General features: G+C 40.4%; 1 protein-coding gene across 4 annotated transcripts in view; it reads left to right on the plus strand.

Annotated features, from left to right (window-relative positions):
- rps6ka5 (ribosomal protein S6 kinase, polypeptide 5) overlaps positions 1-24,372 on the plus strand; it is a 41,705-nt gene extending 17,333 nt beyond the window's left edge. Inside the window, exons 1-18 of one of the 4 annotated variants that reach the window (XM_082516125.1) lie at positions 149-410; positions 573-657; positions 3,760-3,831; positions 4,007-4,225; positions 4,445-4,560; positions 4,646-4,747; positions 5,082-5,165; positions 5,260-5,363; positions 5,458-5,608; positions 5,714-5,875; positions 7,152-7,277; positions 8,441-8,574; positions 9,305-9,398; positions 10,336-10,506; positions 10,826-11,017; positions 16,197-16,356; positions 16,912-17,075; positions 17,531-24,372. In XM_082516125.1, coding sequence (XP_082372251.1) covers positions 588-657; positions 3,760-3,831; positions 4,007-4,225; positions 4,445-4,560; positions 4,646-4,747; positions 5,082-5,165; positions 5,260-5,363; positions 5,458-5,608; positions 5,714-5,875; positions 7,152-7,277; positions 8,441-8,574; positions 9,305-9,398; positions 10,336-10,506; positions 10,826-11,017; positions 16,197-16,356; positions 16,912-17,075; positions 17,531-17,836 — 2,427 coding nt within the window. In that variant the 5' untranslated portion in view covers positions 149-410; positions 573-587 and the 3' untranslated portion in view covers positions 17,837-24,372. Of the gene's footprint in view, positions 1-148; positions 658-3,759; positions 3,832-4,006; positions 4,226-4,444; positions 4,561-4,645; positions 4,748-5,081; positions 5,166-5,259; positions 5,364-5,457; positions 5,609-5,713; positions 5,876-7,151; positions 7,278-8,440; positions 8,575-9,304; positions 9,399-10,335; positions 10,507-10,825; positions 11,018-16,196; positions 16,357-16,911; positions 17,076-17,530 lie in introns of those variants that run through there. The other 3 variants (XM_082516126.1, XM_082516124.1, XM_082516127.1) reach the window with 3 other exon arrangements.
- The last annotated feature ends 594 nt before the right edge of the window (positions 24,373-24,966 follow it).

Here is a 24,966-nt window from a genome sequence, read left to right on the forward strand (position 1 = left end):
ATCTTATTGACAGTAAGTAGGATAGGACTGAAGAGGTTTCATCAGAAAACTGAAGTGGAAAATCTAAAGTGAGATCTGCACCTAACACTGTAGGCCTGCATTAATTTATTACATTAGGACATGCGTGTAGTTTGTATTCATATGTATATGCTGTCTAAACTGATAAGAAGTATTTATTATACTTACATTCTGACCTTTGGCACAGCGTGTTAACACGGACATTTGAAGGCAGCACCAATATATTGGAGAAGGCGGGATTATGTGTCGTTACGACGAAAGAATCCAATCAGAGGCCAGCTTTTCACATAGTAACCCCAATCAGCGAATAGGGACTGGCTGGTTGCGAAGGTAGTGGTCGTGGTGGTGTACTGGAAGAAGCAAGTGTTTCCTCTGGGCTTGTTAGCTGCAAGGTTTAGTAACAACCTTTTACTCGAGTATCTGTCAGGTTAGGCGCCGAATTTATCGGCGTTTGATCCCTTTGTTATGCATTATATGGTTTCTGCATGCTAATTTTGCAATCTAGCTTGGCAGGTGAATCTAAATCTGTCTGAAAGCATATTTGAATATAATAGGGACACGAAATTACGATGCCATCCCCGATGGAGGGATCTTCCAGAGAAGGTGACCTGTTTACTGTGAAACACGAGCTGAAAAATGGTAAGTTAGCTGGGAGCCGGTAAAACTCAATGCTGTGAATTTCATTCGATATTTATGTTTTGGAGACACGTGTCGGAGCGAGAAAAATGTTAGCTGGGCTAGCTTAGGGGAGGCAACTGTCACTGTCAGTGATCGTTTGTAGTAAGCACTAACATCAACGTTACACAAGTTCAAACATGGCAGAGGAAAGCTAACATCCGACTGTCATTACTACTTATAACGTTACCGCGAACTCACACAAACTAACGTTATCTGACCATATTATTACGGCGAGCTAGCGGCTAGCGTTTGTTATAAACCGAACTCAACCAGGGAAATAACATTAGCTTAAGCTAGTTGTCAGCGTGTAACCAGGTTAAAAACAGAGCATCGATGAAGATTTCACTAAGTTAATGCCATTGTCAACGCCTTAACTTATTTTGCTGGGTTTTCCTGCTGTTGCCTGTGTGTGACTGTTTTTGCTGTCACAGCTAACTTCTCCTCAGTCAAAAAAGGCAGAGCCAGCTGCAGTGATGTCAAGTCCAACACGCTAATGTTAGCCTATAGTTTCATTCTGCATATTACACAATAGTTAAGATCACCTGTAACCTTAGCTACAGCTGTTGCTTCTAACAGTGCATGCAATGACATATTAATCTCCTGAGCAGCCTGGTTAACTTTATACTACTAAGCCTCATCCCTAAAAGGGTAATCTACTGAAGGACAGTATAGTGTGAGTTCACTAAGAATTTACAGTAAATCTAGGCAGGATTCACAAATAAACAGAGATTTTAATGTTAGTGTTCAATTCAATTCAATTCAATTTTATTTCTATTGTTCGAAAGAGGGTTTCTGTGAAGAAGTGAAGAAGACTGCTTAGTGAAGTTGTACAGTGGACAACTAGGTTATAATGATACAGGGCTCCTGTTCAGGCTCCAACATGACTATGCTGCACCCCGATTATTGCCCTGCCCTAAAAATGCAGTCTGTCTAGTTGTCACTTTTTTCCCTGTGTGTTTCATTTAACACAGTGAAACTTATGGCTACTTTGCATCCAGCTGTACCATTTTGTCTGTGGAGATGTCTTAGTCCAGAACAACCACACAGTTCTCCAAGCTCATATGTCAATATAAAAATATGTCAATATCAGTTGTCATTGCACCGCCCTGTCTTCCTGTTGGAGATCAAGGCAGAGCTGTACTAAATGTGGCTATGTTATCATAAAATAAGTAATCATGCTTGTGCTGGCAGTTGCACAATAAAAGAATATTCTTGCTTGTCCGGGGCTTGTATTAGATGTTGGGTCTTTAACAACAATTGCTCAGGAAACCAACCAAGCACAAAGTTTAACAGATCTGGGGTTTTTTTTTAAAGTTTTTAATTCATTTATTTTTTTTAAAGGAAGCATAATTTCCCTCCAATAAAGCAAAGGGATTCCTAGGACTCCTCTGTTAGGCTATTAATAAACACCAAAATCAAACTGGGCCTTGGCAGGGTAAGCTTGACAAGGGTGTTATGCAACCTGAATCTCTGACCTTAAATTTGAAGGACAGCTTTGTTGTTCTGAAATGATACAGTGTGCGCTCAAATTGCCTAACAGTTGCAGCATTTTGTCTTGTGTGTAACTGGAGAAGCAGAGGAAAAGATTAAATCAGCCGCTTTAATTGCTCAGTACCCTATTTCCAGAGTGCGAGACAGAAGGAATGTGTTCACTACAATGGACATGCATGTCTAAGAGTGTGCCGTGCTCAGTCAGCTGTACTGGGAGACCATGATTTAGTGAGACACAGGGAGTCACAGACAGTGTGTGCTGAATTCAGTGAAGATCTTTAATGGAAGATAATGACCTTTTGCTGGTTAATTTAGCGAGTTTGCTTGCAGTGGAAGGGAGGATTATTTTTTAGTGCTGCATATTTAGGAGACAGGAAGAGCAAATGTGTTTTTGTAACACTTGTTTACATGGAGGAAGTTTGGTAATCATGCATGTGTTATTTGCGGTCATTTTTTTTTTTAACGTAATGGTGAAGTGAAATCACCATAACAATGCTACCAGTCTGCTGTTGTTGGTGTTTTGTTGTCTCTTGTTTTAATTTGATGGTTCTTCATTTGAAAGCCCAATTCTCCAGCTTTTAAACCTTTTCATTAAGTCTCAGTTAAGTCACATAGTAAAGTGCATCAGAATTCAAACTTGACCCCAATCTACAAAACAAGTGTACCAAAAAATGTCTACTGGTAGACATGCAGTGTTGATAACTCAACAGTAGTTAAAAACAAATTAAGATTTGTTTTGTTGATTAATAATAGATAAGAGGAGAATTTTTTACTCATAGTCCTTTATTTCATCCCCAATAGAGCACACGAGCATGGTAGTTAACAAACCATCTTTAATCCTTATTATTTAAGACTGGAAACAGATATATTATAGAGCTGTGGGGTAAAGATCGGACCAGAAATTAAACCCTTCAGTTTTCTATTACAATGTGTATCCACAGTTTGTGCTTCTTTGAACCTTAGGTATCTTGACTTTACTATCTAATCTTTAGCCATTAATAGTTATTTCCAGGTACTGAAAAATGCCAGGTGGGAGCTTCATAGTGCAACTGCATACAGTCAGGCTGTGAGTATAAACAAGGATGCACTATGGGAAGCACTGAGACATTTGCTGAACATTGGTATTAGCCTATATTAGCCTTATTAACTGGTACTGGGATATTGCTAAACAAAATCGCATTTGCAAATATCAGTGGCCAATATTTATGTGTTATATCCGTTTTGCACTGGCCTGCCTGTTTCCCTAGAGCAAAAGGGGGAATAAAAAACAACAAAAACCAAATGAAAAATGAAAAATAGTCATATCCAGAATTTCAGAGCATCCCTAAATATAAAGTTTTTCTTGTAGTAAGCATTAAGTGATCTTTCAGTGCTAATAAACTTTACCCTATGTGATTTAATTGCTTTGGAGAAATCTTAAAAATATAATTTCACTGACAATTACTTTTCATGCCAAAAATACAGTATGAATATATTTTCAAGTGTCTGTGTATATTGACAATCAAGCCATCTTTATTATTTCAAGTATTCACTACAAATATATTAATATTGTTATTTTTACTTTGACTTCAGCCAACCTGACGGGCCATGTAGAGAGGGTGGGGATAGAAAACTTTGAGCTATTAAAGGTGCTGGGTACCGGAGGTAAGTGCAGTGTTACTTTCCCTTAATGTAAACTTGAACATTCAGAAATTTGTTTGCACGCCATTCTGTCATCCAACAAAAGAGTGTTTTTGGAATGCTAAGCGTGTCGAACGAGTCTTTTCTGTTTACCCACCTTCATTGAACTTTGCCCTGTCTGTGATTATTTTCCTGCCAGCATATGGAAAGGTGTTCCTCGTGAGAAAAGTCAGTGGCCATGATGCAGGAAAGCTTTATGCCATGAAGGTTTTGAAGAAGGCCACTATTGTACAGAAGGCCAAGACTGCAGAACACACGCGGACCGAGCGGCAGGTGTTGGAGCACATTCGCCAGTCTCCATTCCTTGTCACACTTCACTATGCCTTCCAAACAGAAACCAAGCTGCACCTCATTCTTGGTGAGGATATTTGATAATAATTTTTTAAATTTTAAGATAAATTCAGATTTTAAATTGTTATATCAAAGATTTAAGGCCTATGGCAACTGTCTGAACCCAGTGGAAAACCCCCACATTTTTAACAGCTAAATATATTAATGTACGCAGAGAATAAAAATTGTCTTTCCTTGTAGGGACATTAACTAACTTACATAACAAACATGATGTTTTCCTTTATAGATTATGTAAATGGTGGGGAGCTCTTCACGCACTTAGTGCAAAGGGTGCGGTTTAAGGAGCAAGAAGTAGCCCTGTATAGTGGAGAGATTGTCTTGGCACTAGAACATCTACACGAGGTGACCTTCAGATTTAGCTCAACAGTAAACAGTAGCGCTTCTTCCGTCCTTGATGATTAACCTGTGTTTCATTTTCTTGTTCCAGCTTGGGATTGTCTATCGGGACCTTAAACTTGAGAATATTCTACTAGATTCAAACGGTCACATAGTTCTCACAGATTTCGGCCTTAGTAAAGAATTTGATCAGGTACAGTTTGCCTTTATGTGTTTAAACCTCTCAAACCTTTTCTATTCTCAAAATACGTTTTAGCTAATAAAACCCCAAAAAGGACATTTTGCTTTTTCTTTAATGCCCTCAAAAACCCAACTGTGAAGCCAGATTTTTACTTTAAATAGTGTGGGTTTGGGTATTTCACATTAGAGATATTTTTTCATCAGTATAGAGATATAACCACTTCTCACTTCCTCATTACAAATGCAGAGAAATATTAGGATGCAGCGTCTGTTAGGATAGAGTATTTTATCTCTATTCTGTGTCATATTTGTCTTACGAAATGTTTGGTTTTGTTTTTAAAAAATAGGCTGAAAGAGCTTTCTCTGTCTGTGGCACCATTGAATATATGGCTCCAGAAATTGTGGAAGGAGGAGAGTCTGGACATGACAAGGTAAATTCTAGTTTCATGTCATTGCCTGTTTGATCAAATCATGTTGCACACTCTCCAGTGAGAAGTCACGGTTAGGTGCTTTCATGCATTCCAGGCGGTGGACTGGTGGAGCCTCGGCGTGCTGATGTATGAGCTTTTGACTGGTGGGTCGCCCTTCACTGTTGATGGAGATGAGAACTCGCACACGGACATTGCCAAGTATGAATTCTCCTTGATCATCAGCCTCAGCTTGCAGCTATATTTCAGTTATAATCAGTCTATAATGCTGCTGTATATCTCTCGCACATCACAGGAGGATTGCCAAAAAAGATCCCCCTTTCCCTAAAGACATGGGACCACTGGCCAAAGACCTAATCCAGCGACTCCTCATTAAAGATCCAAAGAAGAGATTAGGGTCGGGGCCTAATGGAGTGGAGAATGTAAAGAAACACCCATTTTACCAGGTGGATTTCATTGCCTGTCTTGTAATGGTCACGATATTTAATATAACTAATGGACTGAGATGTCATTGTTTTGTACTGAGTATTTCTACATGGTTTTCACATTAGAAAATTAACTGGGAGGACTTGGCAGCCAAAAAGGTGCCTGCGCCATTCAAGCCAGTGATTCGGGATGAGCTGGACGTCAGCAACTTTGCAGACGAGTTCACAGAGATGGACCCCACCTACTCTCCCGCAGCTCTGCCTCAGAACTGTGACCGCATCTTCCAGGTGGGAGGGAAGGAAGACATCTTAGACAAGCAGACTGTGTTTTGTTGTGACTCATGCTGCTGCTGTTTGCAGACAGGAATATTTCTTTGTGCTCCTTGGAGGTCATCGCACAGGACACCGTTTATCGGCATTTGTTTAGAGCCCGTGTTTGTCTGGGCTTTGGTAGCAGGCAGTGTGAAATGTTGACACGGATGAAAAATCGCATTATACATTATCCGCTTTTTGTCTGTGACTATATTTGACATACTTCACAGCAATTGAAGTAATCAAGTGAAGTTTTGAATATCCTCAAAAGGTTGCTGTAAGTCAACATGAGTCTGTCTGTGTGCATTGGTATTCAAATTGACTAAAGGGTCTTTTATTGAAGTAATTGCTGCCATATGCAGCTCTTATTGAAGTAACAGATGTGAATGACTATTTTTGATGTAGCTTTGAACCATAATATGGCCCACAACTCCATGCCAGCTGATGGCTGTCTGATGTATTGCATGAAATTTCAACTCTGATTGCCTTCTGGATCCTTGAGCATGCTAGATCAATAGATCCATTAACGGGCTTCTCTCATGGAATAAAAGGTTACACTTTGAGAGCATCACCACGTCTGTCTCGGTTACGCCTTCAGTCTTTGATTGCCAACTTCATCTTGGCTTTTTTCACTCTCAGCTGCCATTCATGTAGTCTGAAATTTTGTGGTCTTTATAATTTGCAAGCCTAGCAATCTCTGCGATAACGACAGCAATCCCAGTTTTAAACCGTGCACTTGCTCCCCCGCCGTGTCGCACAAAACAAAATTAAAATTGCATTAAGAGCGCCAAGATGTAATTTCACAGCAGAGCAATCAAATATTCAAGCCCGGCAATTTAGGGCATCTCATTCATTCAACACCCATCCTTCCGTCCATCCATTGCTGTCACTACATATCACACAGCTGTGTGTGTGCCGGTGTAAAAGAGAGAGGGAGAGATTAATGCCAGCTCAAAGCTCTGTGCTCCCCACAGCTGGAATTAAGCAGGCAGCGCTCCACAATGACAGGCCTAACAATAGGAACAGCTGGACAGCCACTGTCAGTCACACATGAAGAGAATTGGGCTTATTGTTGAGCTGACAGGCTGGTTTTGATAGATTTAAAGAAAACTACGCAATTTTGTTTTATTTTAAGGGACTCTATTTTTCTGTGGCAGTGGAGGAAGTTTCCTTTTCTCCTGCCCTAGTCCATCTCTCGCTTTATGTCTTAGTAAAATGTAAACACCTAGGGCTCTTGTGTTTTTATTTGCAGGGTTACTCTTTTATGGCCCCCTCCATCCTGTTCAAAAGGAATGTGGTGATGGATGACCCTGTCCAGCTGTGTGGGGGTTCTGAAAAGCCAGGCTCAGCTGCGGTGGCCCACAGCGCCATGATGAAGGTAAAATGAATGGACTTGGTTCTCCGAGCACAAACACACTTAAGCTAATGGATGCTGTCACAGACAGATGAGAACTTTTCCTTCCTTTCCTTTCCATTCCACTTGAACTTTATTTTTCTTCTGTGCTAGTTTTACTGCACTCACGTTCCGTTTCAGGCTTAATCCTGTTTATTTAATAGCGTTTGTTCGTGAATACACTTGCGTGTCTTTGCAGCATAATGCTTTTTGAAAAGGTAGCAGTGCTTTTTGTGCGCTCAGTTAGCTTAAAGCTTTCTCAACAACATCCTGGGAAACTGAGCTGTTTTGCAAACCTTAGCATTTTCTATTTATTATGAGATTAGTCATAATGCTGAAAGGTATTGTAATTATTTATCTTAGTCCTTTTCAGTTTGCTGCTTCAATAATCCAAGAAAACGGAGGGAAAAACAAGAAATTGGGCTTTTAAATTGTATCTAAACAATGAAGGAAATTAGTGGTTTAACTACAGTAGCTGGCTTTTCTTTTCTAAAGTTTCCACTGGGTGCACATTATAGGTTTTAAACCAGATTCTGGTTAGCAAACAGGAAGCTTTTTAACGGTATTTCTGTCTTATCATGTGACGATCTTAACTCTTTTAGTTCAGATCTAAAGTCGAGACTTTCAGTGCTATTTTTTTTAAAGTCCTCGTCACATTTGTATTTCTTCTTTTCGATTTTGCATGTGAAGTGTACAGGGTTGGTGTGGTGATATACTTAAAAACAACCCTTTGTGTAGCATAAAACTAGAATGAGAGAAGAATTATTATGAACATTATTATGGGTGAGAAGAGGGATAGCTTTGGGGATTCTAGCTGTAATTGAATCAGGATTTTTAATATAAATTCTGCATACAACCTCCAGAAAAGACTTGACTAAAAGAAAGGGAATAGAAAGAATGAAGAATGTCAAGTGTACCAAGTATTCTCTGTAGAAAACTGAAAGCAACTAAGGCCCTGAGATAATACTCAGATAATTGGCAAATTAATTTGGTCATAAGTAATGTAGGAACTTGCAAAATCTCTACTTTAATTCTACAAACAAACATCCTATATCAGGCTATAATATTTAATGTGAATTTTATTTGCGTGATAATAAAATATACACATAATTCTTACTTTTTGTGATTATTTTTATGCGTATTTGCAGGACTCGCCTTTCTATATGAGTTATGAAATGGACCTGAAGGAAAGTGCACTGGGGGAGGGTAGCTTCTCGATCTGCAGACGGTGCACACACAAGAAGACTGGGCAGAAATATGCAGTCAAGATTGTCAGCAAGAGGTACGAGTTCACTGGGTGCACACATGTGTTTGTCAACTCAGATGCTTTTGGCTCTGTCTTTTGTTTATAGATTTACTGGATCAGTTGGACCGCCACCCTCCTCCATCCCCTGCTCAGCCAAGTCTGAAGCCAGTCTGAGAAGACTAATAAATGTTAAACTAACAAAGGCCAAATAATGTCATAATTCGACCTGATTACATATTTTCCTGATTTTTTTTTTTCCCTATGAAAAATCCAGGTTATATAAGTAGATCACTTAGTTGTTTTTACTGCCACGTCCTGTAAAATCCCATGTATGCTTATAATACACTCCTCCACAGTTTGGCACCCAGTATTATAGTTCTGATTATAGTTGACATTAGGACTGATGCAAGGCAAACCCATGTCCAGTATTTTCTAGCTCTTCGTTGGTTAGAGCAAAACTGCCCTAAAGTATTTTGGAAATTCCCCTAAAGTAAACAAAATAAATAAAAGAAACCTAATTCCTAAAACCTAATATTTTCCAGTGTGTTCTGGGTTATAAAAGGATTTTTTTTTTTTATACTGTATTGAGCATGTTATAAGAAAACGTTAACGTGGTACAACTAATAGTGTTGTAATGTGTGTAAATGTTTTGTCTTCTTTAAAAAAAAAGAAAATCTTAGCATATTGTGCTCCTAAACACGTAATGCAAAAGTAGGAAAATGTTCCACTTGTCCTGTGTGTGTATATGTGACTGGCTTTGCTGTAGGATGGAGGCCCAGACTCAGCGGGAAATAGCAGCTCTGAAGCTCTGCGACGGTCACCCCAACATTGTCAAGTTACATGAAATTTACCACGATCAGGTAAAGATAATCGCGTCCGTTACATTTGCCTCCATAAATTCTGTTTTCCATAGCTCTCTGCCTAGTCTGTGGGGACTGCAGCCTTATTAAGTCGAGGAAATGGAACAATGCAGATTAATGGGGATGCTGGTAGCCCTCTGGGTGTTTCTTTATCTCTTTGCATATTGTTTCATGAACATCTCACACTGTGCTCAATATTTCGCCTCTGATTTATTTCTAAACTGCAGCTGCACAAACATCCATTTTTCGCCACTGAATAGTAACAACCTAGATTCACTTGTTTTGCTAATCGAGCCGCACACTTAACCCAAACTAAGCGCGCATATGTTCTAAATGTAGCTTACCCCCGGTATATGGAAGGTGTGACCGTGTGTGTGACTGTGTACAGCTTCATTAGCCTCGGTCCTTCATGCCCAGGAGCACCACTTTAGTCCTGATGAGCTCAGTGGGGTTATTACTGTACCTCACAGGTCTGTGACCCAGATCAAAGCAGCGCTGCCTCACCCGCCTCAGCTGAGTCCTGTCTTTGTTCCCTAGATCCTGCACTAATGAGAAGCTCAACCCCGCTGCTCTGGCACATCATTCTCCTGCCACTTTGTCTGGCCCCTTTCATTTTTACTTAATACCAATGTGGTTTAATGTCACCATCATGAGATCAAGGATGGTTTTTTGTGTGTGTTTGTTTCTGTTTGTTACGCAATAGAAAAATTACAGTTTAATGTTTCACCCATCACTTTTCAGTTGTTTTCAATGTGGTGTTCAAGCTTTGAAAGCAACATTGATGATATTTTAGGAAAGACAAACTTTCCAATATTTATTTAATTGCCAAACATTTAAGAGTGTTTGTGCATGCCGAGCTAATTCAAGGGTTGTTAAAGAATATAGGTTAAGAGTGGGTGTAACAGATGTAACCTTATCCTGTATGTGTTTGCTGTAGCTTCACACATACCTGGTTCTGGAGCTGCTTGGTGGAGGGGAGTTGCTGGAGAGAATCCGCCGGAAACAACATTTCAGCGAAACGGAAGCCAGCCGGATCATGCGCAAACTGGTGTCTGCTGTCAGTCACATGCATGATGTAGGAGTTGTGCACAGGGATCTTAAACCGGAGGTATTGGAGAGCTTCTCAGCTGAGCTATTGCCAGAGATTTCTTTCTGTCCAAGCACAGTTTGTGTCTTTGTGATGAATGCAGGCTGGCTGGATCGTACGTTTCTGAAAAAGAATTACTGTGTTTTTCTGAACTTTGTATGATCTGTCCTTCTCTCGTTCTCACTCTGCTATTTTTTTACAAAACAAGAGTAAAATTGTTTGACCCCAACGTGGGTCACAAGTACCTGGTCAGTCATGATGTACAATTTACTACTTGAGTGAACCAGTTCTGCTGAGCTGAGAAAAATGATTGCTGTGCGTGTCTCAAATTGCTTTGTAGAACCTGCTCTTCACAGATGAGAGTGAGAACTCTGAGATAAAAATCATAGACTTTGGCTTCGCTCGGCTGAAACCACCAGACAATCAGCTCCTAAAGACTCCCTGCTTCACCCTACAGTATGCTGCACCAGAGATACTCAAATATGATGGCTATGATGAGTCCTGTGACCTGTGGAGTCTAGGGGTCATCCTGGTGAGTGGAGCAGCCACGCTCAGGTTAAATCAAAGCACTATTAATTTGACCGAGGATCATTGATTGTTCAGCAATTGGGGAGAGAACAACGAGCAAACCGTTATCTGAGTTTTTGAATGGTGAACAAGCTGTTTATGCTAACGTTACCATTTACACTATATGAATCATAGATTGTAGTGCATTTATTGATGTTCATGTGGTGAGCCTAGGACTTGTTGCATTGTTGGTAGGGTTGAGTTGGCTGGAAATGGAAGGGTATTGGATCTTTAACTTACTTTAAATCCTGACTTAAGGCTTTAATTTGAATTCCATTAACCTGTTCTATTATTAATATTTTTAGGTACAATTGTTGATTACAGTTATAGCTGATCTTTTTTATGGTTATATAATTAATAGATTAGTAGGCCTTCTTTTTTTTTTTTTATATCCATCCATCCATCCATCCATCTTCATCCGCGGGTCGCGGGGGCAGCAGCCTAAGCAAAGAGGCCCAGACCTCCCTCTCCCCAGCCACCTCCTCCAGCTTGTCCGGGGGAATACCAAGGTGTTCCCAGGCCAGCCGAGAGATATAATCTCTCCAGCGTGTCCTGGGTCTGCCCCGGGGCCTCCTCCCGGTGGGACATGCCTGGAACACCTCACCCAGGAGGCGCCCAGGGGGCATCCTTGTCAGATGCCCGAACCACCTCAGCTGGCTCCTTTCGATGTGGAGCAGCAGCTGCTCTACTCTGAGCCCCTCCCGGATGGCCGAACTTCTCACCCTATCTCTAAGGGAGAGGCCAGCCACCCTTCGGAGGAAGCTCATTTCTGCCGCTTGTATCCGCGATCCCATTCTTTCGGTCACTACCCACAGCTCGTGGCCATAGGTGAGGGTAGGGACGTAGATCGACCGGTAAATTGAGAGCTTTGCTTTTACACTCAGCTCCCTCTTCACCACGACGGACCGGTGCAGCGTCCGCATTACTGCAGCTGCAGCCCCAATCCGTCTGTCGATCTCCGGCTCCCTTCTCCCATCACTCGCGAACAAGACCCCGAGATACTTGAACTCCTCCACTTGTGGCAGGAACTCATCCCCGACCCGGAGTGGGCACTCCACCCTTTTCCGGCTGAGAACCATGGCCTCAGATTTGGAGGTGCTGATCCTCATTCCCGCTGCTTATGAACAGAACCGGAGACAAAGGGCAGCCCTGGCGAAGCCCATCACCCACCGGGAACGAGTCCGACTTATTGCCGGCAATGCGAACCAAGCTCTTGCAACGGTTGTATAGGGATCGAATGGCCCGTAGCAATGGACCAGACACCCCATATTCCCGCAACACCTCCCACAGGACACCCCGAGGGACACGGTCGAATGCCTTCTCCAAGTCCACAAAACACATGTAGACTGGTTGGGCAAACTCCCATGCACCCTCAAGTATCCTGGAGAGGATAAAGAGCTGGTCCAGTGTTCCGCGACCAGGACGAAAACCGCATTGTTCCTCCTGTATCCGAGGTTCGACTAACGGACGAACTCTCCTTTCCAGCACCCTGGCATAGACTTTCCCAGGGAGGCTGAGGAGTGTGATCCCCCTGTAGTTGGAACACACCCTCCGGTCCCCCTTCTTAAAGATGGGAACCACCACCCCGGTCTGCCAGTCCACAGGTACTGCCCCTGATCTCCACGCAACATTGCAGAGGCGTGTCAACCAGAACAGCCCTACAACGTCCAGAGCCTTCAGGAACTCGGGGCGGACCTCATCAACACCAGGGGCTCTGCCACCAAGGAGTTGTTTAACTGCCTCAGTGACCTCGCACCCGGAAATTGGCGGGTCATTCCCCTCATCCCCAGACTCTGCTTCCTCCTCGGAAGACGTGTCAGTGGGATTAAGGAGGTCCTCGAAGTATTCCTTCCACCGCCTGACAATTTTCTCAGTCGACGTCAGCAGCGCTCCGCCAGCACTATACACAGTGCAGGTAGAGCACCGCTTTCCCCTCCTGAGACGTCTGACGGTTTGCCAGAATCTCTTCGAGGCAGTCCGAAAGTCTTTTTCCATGGCCTCTCCGAACTCCTCCCACACCCGAGTTTTTGCTTCAGCCACTGCCCGAGCCGCATTCCGCTTGGCCTGTCGATACCTGTCGGCTGCCTCCGGAGTCCCACAGGCTAACCAAGCCCGATAGAACTCCTTCTTCAGCCTGGTGGCTCCCTTCACCTCTGGTGTCCACCATTTGGTTCGGGGATTACCACCACGGCAGGCACCCACCACCTTGCGGCCGCAGCTCAATGCAGCAGCTTCGGCAATGGAGACTCTGAACATGGTCCATTCGGACTCAATGTCCCCAGTCTCCCTCGGAATGCTGTCGAAGCTCTGCCGGAGGTGTGCGTTGAAGATCTCGCGGACTGGGGCCTCTGCTAGACGTTCCCTCATGCAGCTCCACTTAAGAAGATCCATACCAAACCTGTCATCCTTAGTAGTATCTGTTATCCAAAGAATGGTTGGCTGTTCATAGGTGTGGTGCTTTTTCGTAAAAAAAAGGCAGAATATAAATTCCAGGGTATATTAGTGCGTTAAGTTATTTTGCTTGTTGAAATGCAATATTCTTGGTAAGTAAAATTTCATGTAGCTCAAAGACATTATGAAAGTATTGCTCTGTACATGAAAGGTAGATTTTTGATGAAACTCATGGCTCTCACAGGTTGTAATAGAACTAAATAACTGATCATTGATTAGCCCTATTCAGGAGAATCCTTCTTTGTGACTTAACGCCATCACTTTCCACAATGCTCCAGGAAAGTGACCTGATTATATAAATGTATAATTTACACAAATCTTTTCAGAACCCAGATTCCCACTTTAAAGCTTGTCTAAAAATGCTTTTGACTGAAGTGTTTCTATAACCAAATAAATGTTTAATCAGAAGCTTCATATACTCTTGATTTGCACATCTTATCCAGTTTGAGGATTAAACATTTGACACAGGCCACTCTGATTAAGCAATCAGCTGTTATTTTAACTGATTTTGGTAGTAGTTTAGGCTAATCTGTGTTGGATGATATTCATCTCCTCTTGTTCAGCGGTACAAACTTCAGCATCCTGTGGTGAGCTGACACAGTTTACGCTCACCACAAAAAGAAGCAAAACCTGCCCCACTCTTAGACCTGGTAAAGGCTATGCGGATATGTCATCCTCATTCAACTTTTTTTTTTTTTGCATGGAAGAGAAGAATTAAAAGGAGAGGTAGACAGGATAAGGAAAGGACACATAGTTGAGAGAAAGATTTCTGTAGTTGGCCAGTCATCCGTACAGAGCCATGGCTCTATGTTTAAGTGCTGCTTCCCACCGTCGCCCCCTGGGGGGATATGGGTGTACTGTGCCTCTTGGAGGTTTGATGAAATGGCTACTGACATGCTTTGTGCACAATGCCCTGGAAGCCAACTGAGTTGAGATATAGAGGGAGAGAGAGATCACAGCACAACAGAGCCTTTGCTGCCAAAAGGGTTGTTCCCAACTACTGTCATTTTAATAAGAAATATGAGGGCAGATGCATTCAGGCCAAGGTGAGAGAATCCTGTTCTTTCAGCTGAGCACAAACCGCTCTTCTCTTGAGTGCTAGTTCAGCCATGGTCAACAACTTGCAGCATAACAATGGAAAAATGTGGACAGTCGTGATCGGTCAAGGGCGCTTTTAAAACATGTTATTTTAACAGTAAATGTGTTTAAACACTTACGTCTAGTTACTTAACCAGCTTATTGAAGGTAGTGTGGCACTGACAAAAATGAGCACGTAGTGTTTTTTCGTCTGCAGCTGTTGTATAAAGTGTATAAATTAGATTTTCACTAGAGATACCTGATTTCTGAGGACAAAGGCATTAGAGATTTAAATGGAGAAAAAAGATAGTTGGGATGTTTTAGAAGATGTAAATTAAAAAAAAAATGCAATGCAGTTATTCACCATCAAAAGCACATATAAAGATAAAAGAAAAATGTCAAACCGCTTAAAATATCTGTTCATTTCAAATTTAATGACAGCATGTTTAAAAGGCCAGTTAGGATCCTTGAATGTTTTACTACAGAGCCACACTGATCTGTGCAGAATGGGGTTTGATGTTGTGTTGCTAGAATAGCCAAGATCTTCCCCGAAAAAGAGGTTTTCCTGATGAGAGCATTTGTCGCTACCAAACCTGTATACATAATCTGCATTAATGGTGCCTTTACACATGTCTATGTAGCTAATTCTATATGCACTATTGCTCCCAATTATCACAGATGCTGGTTTTAAATAGTGTGTTGTGTAGTTTGCAGAACGCAGCATCCATGAGTCTCAAAGAGATGTTCAGATTTTTCATATTTACTGTGAAAAAATGAGTTTAGTAACAGTGCAATGTCTCTTTCAAGATTATATTGTTCTTTGTTTTATTTAGGCCTTATAAATTCTTCAAAATCATTGGATTATTGTGATATTTTGGTGATATACATTTTACACAGCATTCCAGTTCCTGGAAATCAAAGTTGCAGAGTGTGTTGTACTGAAAACGGAAAATAATGGAGTCGTTATTAACTTTGTAGTAAAGCTTTTCACAAAAACACTGTTCAAGTTTTGACACAGTTGTTCTATTTGTGCTACCCAATTTTGTCAAACTAGCATCTTTCACATTTAATTCTATTTTATTTATATAGCACCAAATCACATCAACAGTCACCTCAAGGCACTTTATATTGTAAGGTAAAGACCCTACAATAATACAGAGAAAATTCCAGCAATCAGACCCCTTTTAAGAAAGCACTTGGTGACAGTGGGAAGCAAAACCTCTCTTTTAACAGGAAGTAGGTGTCAGAGGTGCGTCTACACTTTGTGGCGAGCTATGGTTGAGTCGCCACAGTTTGATGATGTGGCAGCTATTGTTAGCTCAGAGACAGAGAAGAGCTGAGAAAAATTAAAAAACTAATAATTTAATAATTATTAATTCTAGGTGACCAACAGTTGGCCTCACTCCAAGACTTTTCTCAACAATGTAACAAAAACCTAAATAAACGTTGTTCTCTCTTTAAAGTCTATAACTGAAAAGCTAAGCGAGAGCTATTATAAACTGGTAAGCCAGTCTAAATGTGACTGTATTGTAAAAATTGCATTGAGATCTCTAAATCATCTTTATTTTAATATGTTTATGTTCATAGCAGATTGCATGGTCTTCCTTTGTTTGCAGTACACCATGCTGTCCGGCCAGGTGCCTTTTCAGTGCCAGGAGAAGAGCCTGACCCACACCAGTGCTGAAGAGATTATGCGTAAAATCAAACAGGGAGATTTCTCTTTTCAAGGAGAGGCCTGGAGAAACGTGTCCCAGCAAGCTAAGGACCTCATACAAGGTGAGGGGAAAAAACTGGCTCATTTTCTTTTGAATAACTTGAGCTTCGGTTTCTTTTTTTCCCATTAAAAACATAGAAACATAGTGCACTAAATTTATAAAATTCCACTTAAATAGTACTACAAATTTTAGGGTATGGTTATGAAAGTGAGTAGTGTTAGCTTGCAGCTCCAAGACTTCTGTTATCGGTAGATTCTTTGTTCCAGGCTCATTTTTTCAGAATAAAATATCGACTTTCAAAATAAAGTAGTATGAACTGTTTTTGTGAAATTGTAAATTAGTTAAATAAATAAAATGAGGTTTATGCAAAAGCTTTGAGTCGTGTTTAGGGCAGATTTTGGTGGTGCTGGTAGAGTCTGGAAGAAGAAATGGACAAGTAGTGCTCCGTTAGTGCAATGTCAGTAAGTGATGACGTGTTTTGGATGAACTTTCTACTCACAAAGCAGCTTTCAGAGATCAGGTTTCCTAAAGAGGAAATAACTTCCTGCCTGTGTCTCACCTTTTCCCACCTGGATTAAGAGCGTTAAAGGTAATTATCTGCGTCTTGTTCCTGTAGAGCTGCTGACGGTCGACCCTAACAAGAGGATTAAGATGTGTGGCCTCCGTTACAACGCCTGGCTCCAGGACGACAGCCAGTTGTCCTCCAACCCACTTATGACCCCAGACATTCTCGGATCCTCCACTGCCTCTGTCCACACTTGTGTCAAAGCTACTTTTAATGTATGAAATGTTCAGAAGGGTGCTAATGTTAGATAGTAGGTCAGAACGTTCCAACCTAGTGTAAAATTTGGATTGTGTAGCTTCTGCTAAGTGTCAACCGGCTGTTATTAATAGAGATGGAGACCACATTATATTAACCGTATTGTGGGAAGATTAATTCAAACAAATGCTAAAGATATTAGTAATTTAAAATGCATCAAAAGGCACTTTGATACTGCAACAAAGCGCAGATGCTAGTTTTTGTCTTACTTGAGGTTGGATTTGTGTTGTTATTGCGATTCATCAAAATGCTGAATGGATATTAATGCGACTAATGATATAATTATGTGACCTGGGTTTTGGCCAAATATTGATGGGATCTGAAACGTAAGATCCCTTGAAAAAAGATGAGAGCAGTGCATTTCATTGAAACTAAAATGTAAAAGTCTAACCAAACATCTGTTTTGTACTCGCAGGCATTTAACAAATGTAAGCGGGAAGGGTTCCGCCTCCAGACGGTGGACAAGGCGCCTCTAGCCAAGAGGAGGAAGATGAAAAAAACAAGTACCAGCACAGAGACCCGCAGCAGTTCCAGCGAGAGTACCCATTCGTCCTCCTCCTCCTCCCAGTCACAGGAGAAAACTTTTCAAGAAGGAGACCCAAATCGACAGCACTCTAACATCACTCCTGTCATCACCCCTGTCAACACACCGGTGCCCTCTGGAACAGATTCTGGGCACCAGCCAGCACCTCCAACCTTTCCCTTCTCAGAAGGACAGTAAGACAGCCTGAGGAGAATCCAGATTCAGACAGTTGGGTCTGAAAAAAAAAAAGAAGAAGAAGTTTGGCTTGGACTAGTATAGAGACATCCTTCTTCTTTCTCTCTGTCTCTGGCTCAATTGCATGGATGTCAGCACGTCTCTAAAACCAAGCATGCAGCAGGAGCAGCACTGTCACCTCTATATCAATCAATCAATCAATCAATCATCACTAGCAATAGCCTATCCTATCGTATCTTTTGCTCTGACTTTCTCACACAGACTATCAATCAGGGACTGGACCAGGAAGAAGTGTCACCAGTGTCCTAAAAGAAAAGGGCTGCCCTACTGCCCCCGGTCCAGAGAATGGAGAGACATCTTCAGTCTCGTCATTAAATCACAACATCTGTCCTCTCCTTTTCTGTCTTTGTCCGAGTTTTTAGAGATTTAAAGGGAAAGTCAGTGTTTACACCACGGATGCTTTGTAATTTCTGTCAAAAGGAGAGTGAAACAAAAGGCCACATGCCGGAGGATAATCTTACGTCTCTGCTATACGGAGCAGCTTATTTATATGTGAATTTTGCAGACTGAAATTTATTTATGATAAGCTATATTATTAACTTATTTATGATTCATTATGATCTGAAAAGAAATAATGGATATAGTGAGACTAAAAAAAGAAGATATTTTGTGTGTGTATGTGTGTGTGTGTGTGTTTTCCTATCAGCTCAAAAAAACTTTCCATACAGTGAAATGATCTTTCATATATCTTTCTAGTTAGACACATCGAAGAGTCTAGTAGGTCAGTTTTAGTTTGTTTTGTATACATCGTAAGAGTCAAAGTCATGAAACCAGAGTTCTTTATAGGTACTGCTAATTATTTAAGGTGAATTTTAAGATTGATATTTGTTTAGTGGCTTAAAAAATATACATTTCCTGATTCATATAAAAGATGAAAATGTGTGCACATCTTTTTGTAAGAACCAAATGTGGATGTAGTATGTTCAGCCAAATCTGTGATTTTTATCAGCGAGTACTGCTGCCTGAGGCAGTGCAACCTGACTAGAATAGCTATATTTAGACTTTTTTTTTGTCTCTTATGTGGGAGTATGGCTACTGCCGGACTTAGCATTGCTGCTGTTCCATGTGGTCTGATCCTGAAGTCAGTATTTAGCCAAGCAGTAGAGACCTAATTGTCTCATTATCACTACAACCAATTGGATTGAGCAGAATGTCCCAAATGGAAAATGAAGATCAGCTTAGCGTAAGGGTCGAATGCGTCAAGTAGTTTGAGATTTGAGCCTTCTTGGAACCAAGATGCCTGAGGGCAGTTTCAAGTGACCTCTTTTTTTTTTCTTTTAGATTAAAAAATATTAATTAAAGGAAGGCTTATGTGCCAAACTGCATTTGAATGGTAATGTTTGCGTTTAAAGACGGTCAGACACTAGGACATTTGGAGACAATGTAGAGCAAAAGTAGCCCCGTTTTGTCTTCAGTCATAAAACTACTGCAAAATGCCGAACTTTGATGATTACAAGTTGTTGAGCACAAATTAGGGATGCACCGATTGATTATATTAGCCAAATGTTGGTATCTGGCTGTTGTGGGCCTTGTTGACTCATTTCAGCAATTAAAAATGTCTGATGTGCGAATCATATCAGTGTTTAACTGGCTTATTGTTCAAGTATAGTGTGATGAAGCGTTGAAAGACTTCAAGTTCAGTTATGCTTATTTATAGTGAAGATTTCTTTGCTTCCCTGGAACAGAAGGTGGAATAAGTACATCAGAATTTGCCAGTCGGCCCAGAAGTTAACAATCAGTGCATCCCTACCACATGCTTCTTTTTACTATTGATGCCGTCCTTGCTCTATTTACCATGTTGTACTGCATGACTGAAAAGGTGATCTTTGCACTGTGTGACAGCTCGCACTTTGAGGCAGATATCTTGTTAGTATTAGGTCCCCAGTGCATGATATGACCCGAAACATCAACCACTTCCTTTATTTGCCTTTGTGGGCTTTTTTGGGGGGCAGATTCTTACTTGATTTAATGTGAGTTTGTTTACTTGCTTAACCAATTTTCAATTCGGGACTTTTACTGTTTAAAATTGTGATGGGTGTACAAAACCCCTTGTTACAATAGCCTAAATATTGTAATATCCCAGTGTTACAATTCTGGTGTTAGTTGGGATAGTTAGGGGAAAAAAATGCCATGCTCTGTTAACTGTTTTTTTTTTTTTTTTTTTAATTACGTCTTTGTCTGTTTTCATTGTAATAATTGAAATACTGTATTTTGCTGTTGTGTGGGGTACTTGGTGATCCGTATGTGAAGCTACCTAGAATCAGATCCTCCTGCTCAGCCAGGATACAGATTTTCAGTTGGACTACTGTGTGCATTTAAACACACGCTGTCATCCTCTTCCATTTTTACTCTGAATCAGAACCAAAGCATTAACTTCAAGGTAGCTGCTTTAAGCTGCATGAGACATGACCTTTCATGCAAATATGCAAAAAAAAAAAGCTTCATATATCACATTTTCTGTTTGTTCGAGTTTCTTTTCTTGGTCCATTCAATGAACGATATTTTTTAGTACAGATGATTATTATTTTTTTTTTAACAGCACATAATGTGTTTTCTTCAGAGATTCTTTATGGAATCAGTAATATCAATACCCAGCACATTATCATGCTTAAATCTATGCATCTCTTTTACACTTTTGTGTTGCTTGTTTTGCCATTTCACAAAGACCTCATTGAATGGGTTTAAGCAGAGTGCTTAAAAAGGTGTAACAAAATTTCTATACGCTGATCGTCTACAACACCAAATATTGTGTAATGTCCAGCTTGTGCCAGAAGAAACAGCTCTGACATGTTGGAGAACAGACGTGAGATGCTGTTAGTTTCTGGGACAGGGCAGATGGACTGCTGTCAGTCAGTTTGGAGAGCAGTTTAAGACCTTGGGCTCTTGCTCATGTTTTTTGTTTAATTTTTGTGGTGTGGCAAGGTGCACTGTCCTGCTGGGAAAAGCAGTTATTTCGGTGGGAAGCGTACGGTGAAGGAACATCCACACGAATGGTGCGATCCAAGTTTTCTCAGCAGAACATTGCAGAGAGTGTTTTTAATGTTTTGGCTGATCAGTGTTTACTGTACTTTTACTCCCATAACGTCAGCCACTGTAGAAATGGAACAGATGGAAAAGATTCCCAGTATGAAAAAGCTGGAATCCTTGGAGCTAAACACTACAAAGCTCTCGTCTAACTTAGTTCGCATGAGTTCCCCGTTGCTGCCTCATTAAGCCTCTTTTCTTTTGTTTGGGTGTATTAATAGCTCAAGTGGAGGAAGAGGAAGAGTGTCCTATATTGAGCTCCCCTCTGGGAGCCAGGCTCTATTAGCTGATGTGCTGCAGTGCTGTTTGTTCCAAAGAAAATACCGTACTCTACTCACTGCCTCTGTGGGACCCGGCTCACTTTCTTTGTAGGGAAAATAACAGTGCATCACAGGAAAGGGTTGGTTTAGTATCAATGTCTCTTGGGGCTGATTTCCAAACTAGGCTTTCCTTCTTTTGATGAACACCTTGTTTATTGTGCCACCACGAGGAAGAGAGACAGAGGGAGGCCGGTTCTTATTTTAGGCCTTGTTGCCTTTGATACATTATTTTGTCAGTTCCCTTAAATTTTAACGAAAGTTCCTTTTCTGCCTACAGTGCTTCCTCGTTTCTAAGCCTGAAAGCGTCACGCCTAATGATGCTAAACCTTTTTAGCATTTTTCCAACACTTAATTAGAGGGCTGGTAGTTTGAATTGTTTTGTGTAAACCAGCGACTGCTGTTGTACACTTTAGTCAGAGAAATTGGCTTGGGATGTTGCGGTGTGTTTTTAGTGCTCCGGTCCATGAAGTCACGCATGGGATTAAGACACTAAGGGCAGCGTTGAGTGACATCCTGTACTGATTCTCAGTATGGTGCTCGTGTGCATGTGTTGTTTGTGAACGTCGATAATTTTGGACACACCTTGCAGCTAGTGTTGTTCTTTTTTGTCAACATTAAGGACGTGTACAGTACTGTGCAAGAGTCTTGAGCCAAGCTTCATTTCTCTATATTTTGCCAGGAAAATTGGAAATATGTGCAGTGAATTATCGGACACATAGAAACTAACTTGGAAATACAGTATACAGGCAAAATCAGAGTTGGTACAAAATGTTTCATTGTATGATCTTTCTTGGATGATCTTACCACATTAACAGTTTGTTTGGGGATCATTGTCATGCTAAAACTTGAAACCAGTGCCGATGAGATGCTTTTTGTTTTTGCATGGTGGATAAAATCTGATGCTACTTGTCTGCATTCATGATTCCATCAGTTTTGAAAAGATCGCCAACACCACTTGCTGAAATCAAACCCAAAACAATGGCTGAACCTTCACTGTGTTTTACAGATGGCTGTAGACTGTTGTACCTCTCTCCTGACTTCCAAAATGTTAAAATTTGGATTCATCACTCCATAAGACCTTCCCACTTATTTTTAGTCCAGCACTTGTATAGTTGGCACACCTGTCTTTTCTCCCAGTTTCCCTCCTTTAAGAGTGGTTTCTTTAGTCACTATTCATTTGAGATCATTTCTAATGATCAACTGCAGGACCAGATGTCTATCTCAGGTCCTGCGTTAGGTCTTTGTTGGATTTTTCTTTTTTCTTGTCTAAAAAATGAATGAAAAAGCAACCAGTGTCCACAGACCAACTTTTAGAAAGATTACAGAACTTTTGCTCTAGAAAATGTTAAAAAAAGTTAACAAAGTATGTTTCCTTGGAAGCAAAATACAAAGAAGTGATGGGTGACTCAAGACATGTTGATTGGTCACTGCCTTATGTATGGAGCTGTCCAAGGTGCTGAAGTGCTCAAACTATCAGTTGTTTGAGAGAAGCATAATAGTGCGATCCTTTAAAATGACCATGATGATTGTTAAGTGGCTCAACGAATCCACAGAAAAAGTGCTTCAAAACAAACAAAATCTCCCGCTATGGCTAATGATAAGTATATTTATTGATACAATTTAGAGCACTTCCAAGTAAGGTAGAGCTTTCATCAGTCATGAGTCAGGTGTAGCAGCTTTGATCAAGAGCGAGAAAAGAAAGAGTGAATGGTTAAAATGTCCAGCTTTGCTGTGCTTCTGTGTTGTAGATGTTTATATCAAAGTCTAAAATACTTCAATGTCTGAACATGTAATCTCTGCGTGGCAAAAGCTCAGACTTCAGACCGCTCTGAATTCTTGGTTTCTTTCTTTTTTTTTTTTCTTTTTTTTTTCTTTTTTTTTTTGGTCTATTGGTCTTTGAACCTGACATTTTATGATGTCAGTGAGAGCAGATATCCCAGATATGGGCAGCCAATCAACAGAAAGTTGGCTTGAAGGGAGCGGGAAGGGAGAAAAGCTCAGTATATGATTAAAAAAAAGAGATTCATTTGAAAGGTTAATCATGCAAAGGCACCCTGGTAGTGTCCACAAATGGCACTACTGAGATAAAAAGGACCTAATACGCTCCACTTTGGATACAAATAATGGAATTAATAATGTTAAATAATATCCAGAATAATTTCAGCTAGGAAATGAAATATGTGAACTTTTTTTGTTTTAATTTGGGAGTATATGCTAACAGTTACTTTGATTAAAAGTATCCAACTACAACTACACTGATATCTCTGGGGCAGTGACAGCCATATGTATATATACCCCCCTTACAGTTCAGCCTTTTAAAAGCAAGTGGTCAGCTACAAAGTGGCCTTGCTGAGCTACACTTACCTGCATGAGGACGTGTTCTCTTGCGTTAATTTATTTGACTCAGCGAGTGTTGCTCTATGTAAAGTTGGTAACAGATATTAATGCTTCCACATCCATGGGTTGTAAGGGATGTAAAGGCATCATCCTCATCATCGTGATCATCATCATTTTCGTCACCAGTGCAGCCATCATGCATGTGCTGATGTTGCTTGATTCCTGTCAATCTTTCTGTTCTTATCAAAACTTGTCCAAACGTACTGTAGCAGTGAATCCCTTTGAGATTGGTCACTAAACTGGTTTAAAACACAACATCAAGCTTTAAGGGCAAAACTTTGCACTTACATGTTGATTTAGTCACGCATATGTTGCAGGAAAAATGTCCTCTTTTGTGCAGGTTCAAATGTTTCTCATCTTTCTGTTTCTCTTGATGGTTGTTGTCAGATAATTCTAAGATAAAATAAACCTCAGCAGTAGTACTTTTTAGATACGGCGAGGAGACACCATGTGCGTACCTGCTTCTTAAGGCACTGTGAAAATCATCCTTCAGGACTTTTGGGCACACCGTCGATAGTATGAGGGGAAAAAACCCTCGATTTGCTTCAATAAATGCTTTACGTGCTAGCTGAATACATGTGTACGTTTGATAATCTGATACCAGTAATGAGTCTTTTAATAGATCCTCTGCTTCATTGTATTTTTAAGTGTTTACGTCATTAATGAAGATATTTTGTGATACCAGGATTTGTGTGTATGAGTTGTCAAAAAGACAATAAACGTACGATTTCCTGTTCACTTGATGATTTTGATTTTAATAAATCAGGTGTGAACTTGTCATGTTGACAAGAGTTTTAAAAGTATGTCAGACGGCAGCCACCAGATGGCAGTGTTTAATAAAGTTTAACCAGAAGAGCAGTTTACTGTTCAATAAGCCTTTAGAAACAAGTAGAAAATTATGTTTAGCATATATTATCTTAAACATTGCTACAATAAATTGTGTCTTCAAGGTTGTTTAAATCACCACCAGATGTAAGGTTTATGCCATGGGTGCCCTAAATTAACATTATTGATAATTACCAAAATAATTTTGTATATTTCCTTAATGGTTAATTCACCAGTTAAGCTCTTAATATGAAGTGAATTTTCAAATTTCTTGTTTATCAAAAACATAAAAATAGTATTAGTAGTAATAGTAATAATATTTTTTTTTTTTGAAGGGGTTGAATATTAAGATTGATTCATTTCAGATTTAGGCATAAAAACAAGAATTCAATTTATTTGCCTCATAAATAACAATATAGTTTTTACTTTTAAAAACACATTTGATGGATTTAAAATAGTAATAATTGTGTTTTCTTGCATTTATTACAGTTTGTCTTTTAAATTTGT

Source organism: Aulonocara stuartgranti (genome assembly GCF_965226115.1).
Source record: "Aulonocara stuartgranti genome assembly, chromosome: 19".
In the NCBI taxonomy this organism is placed as follows: Eukaryota; Metazoa; Chordata; class Actinopteri; order Cichliformes; family Cichlidae; genus Aulonocara; species Aulonocara stuartgranti.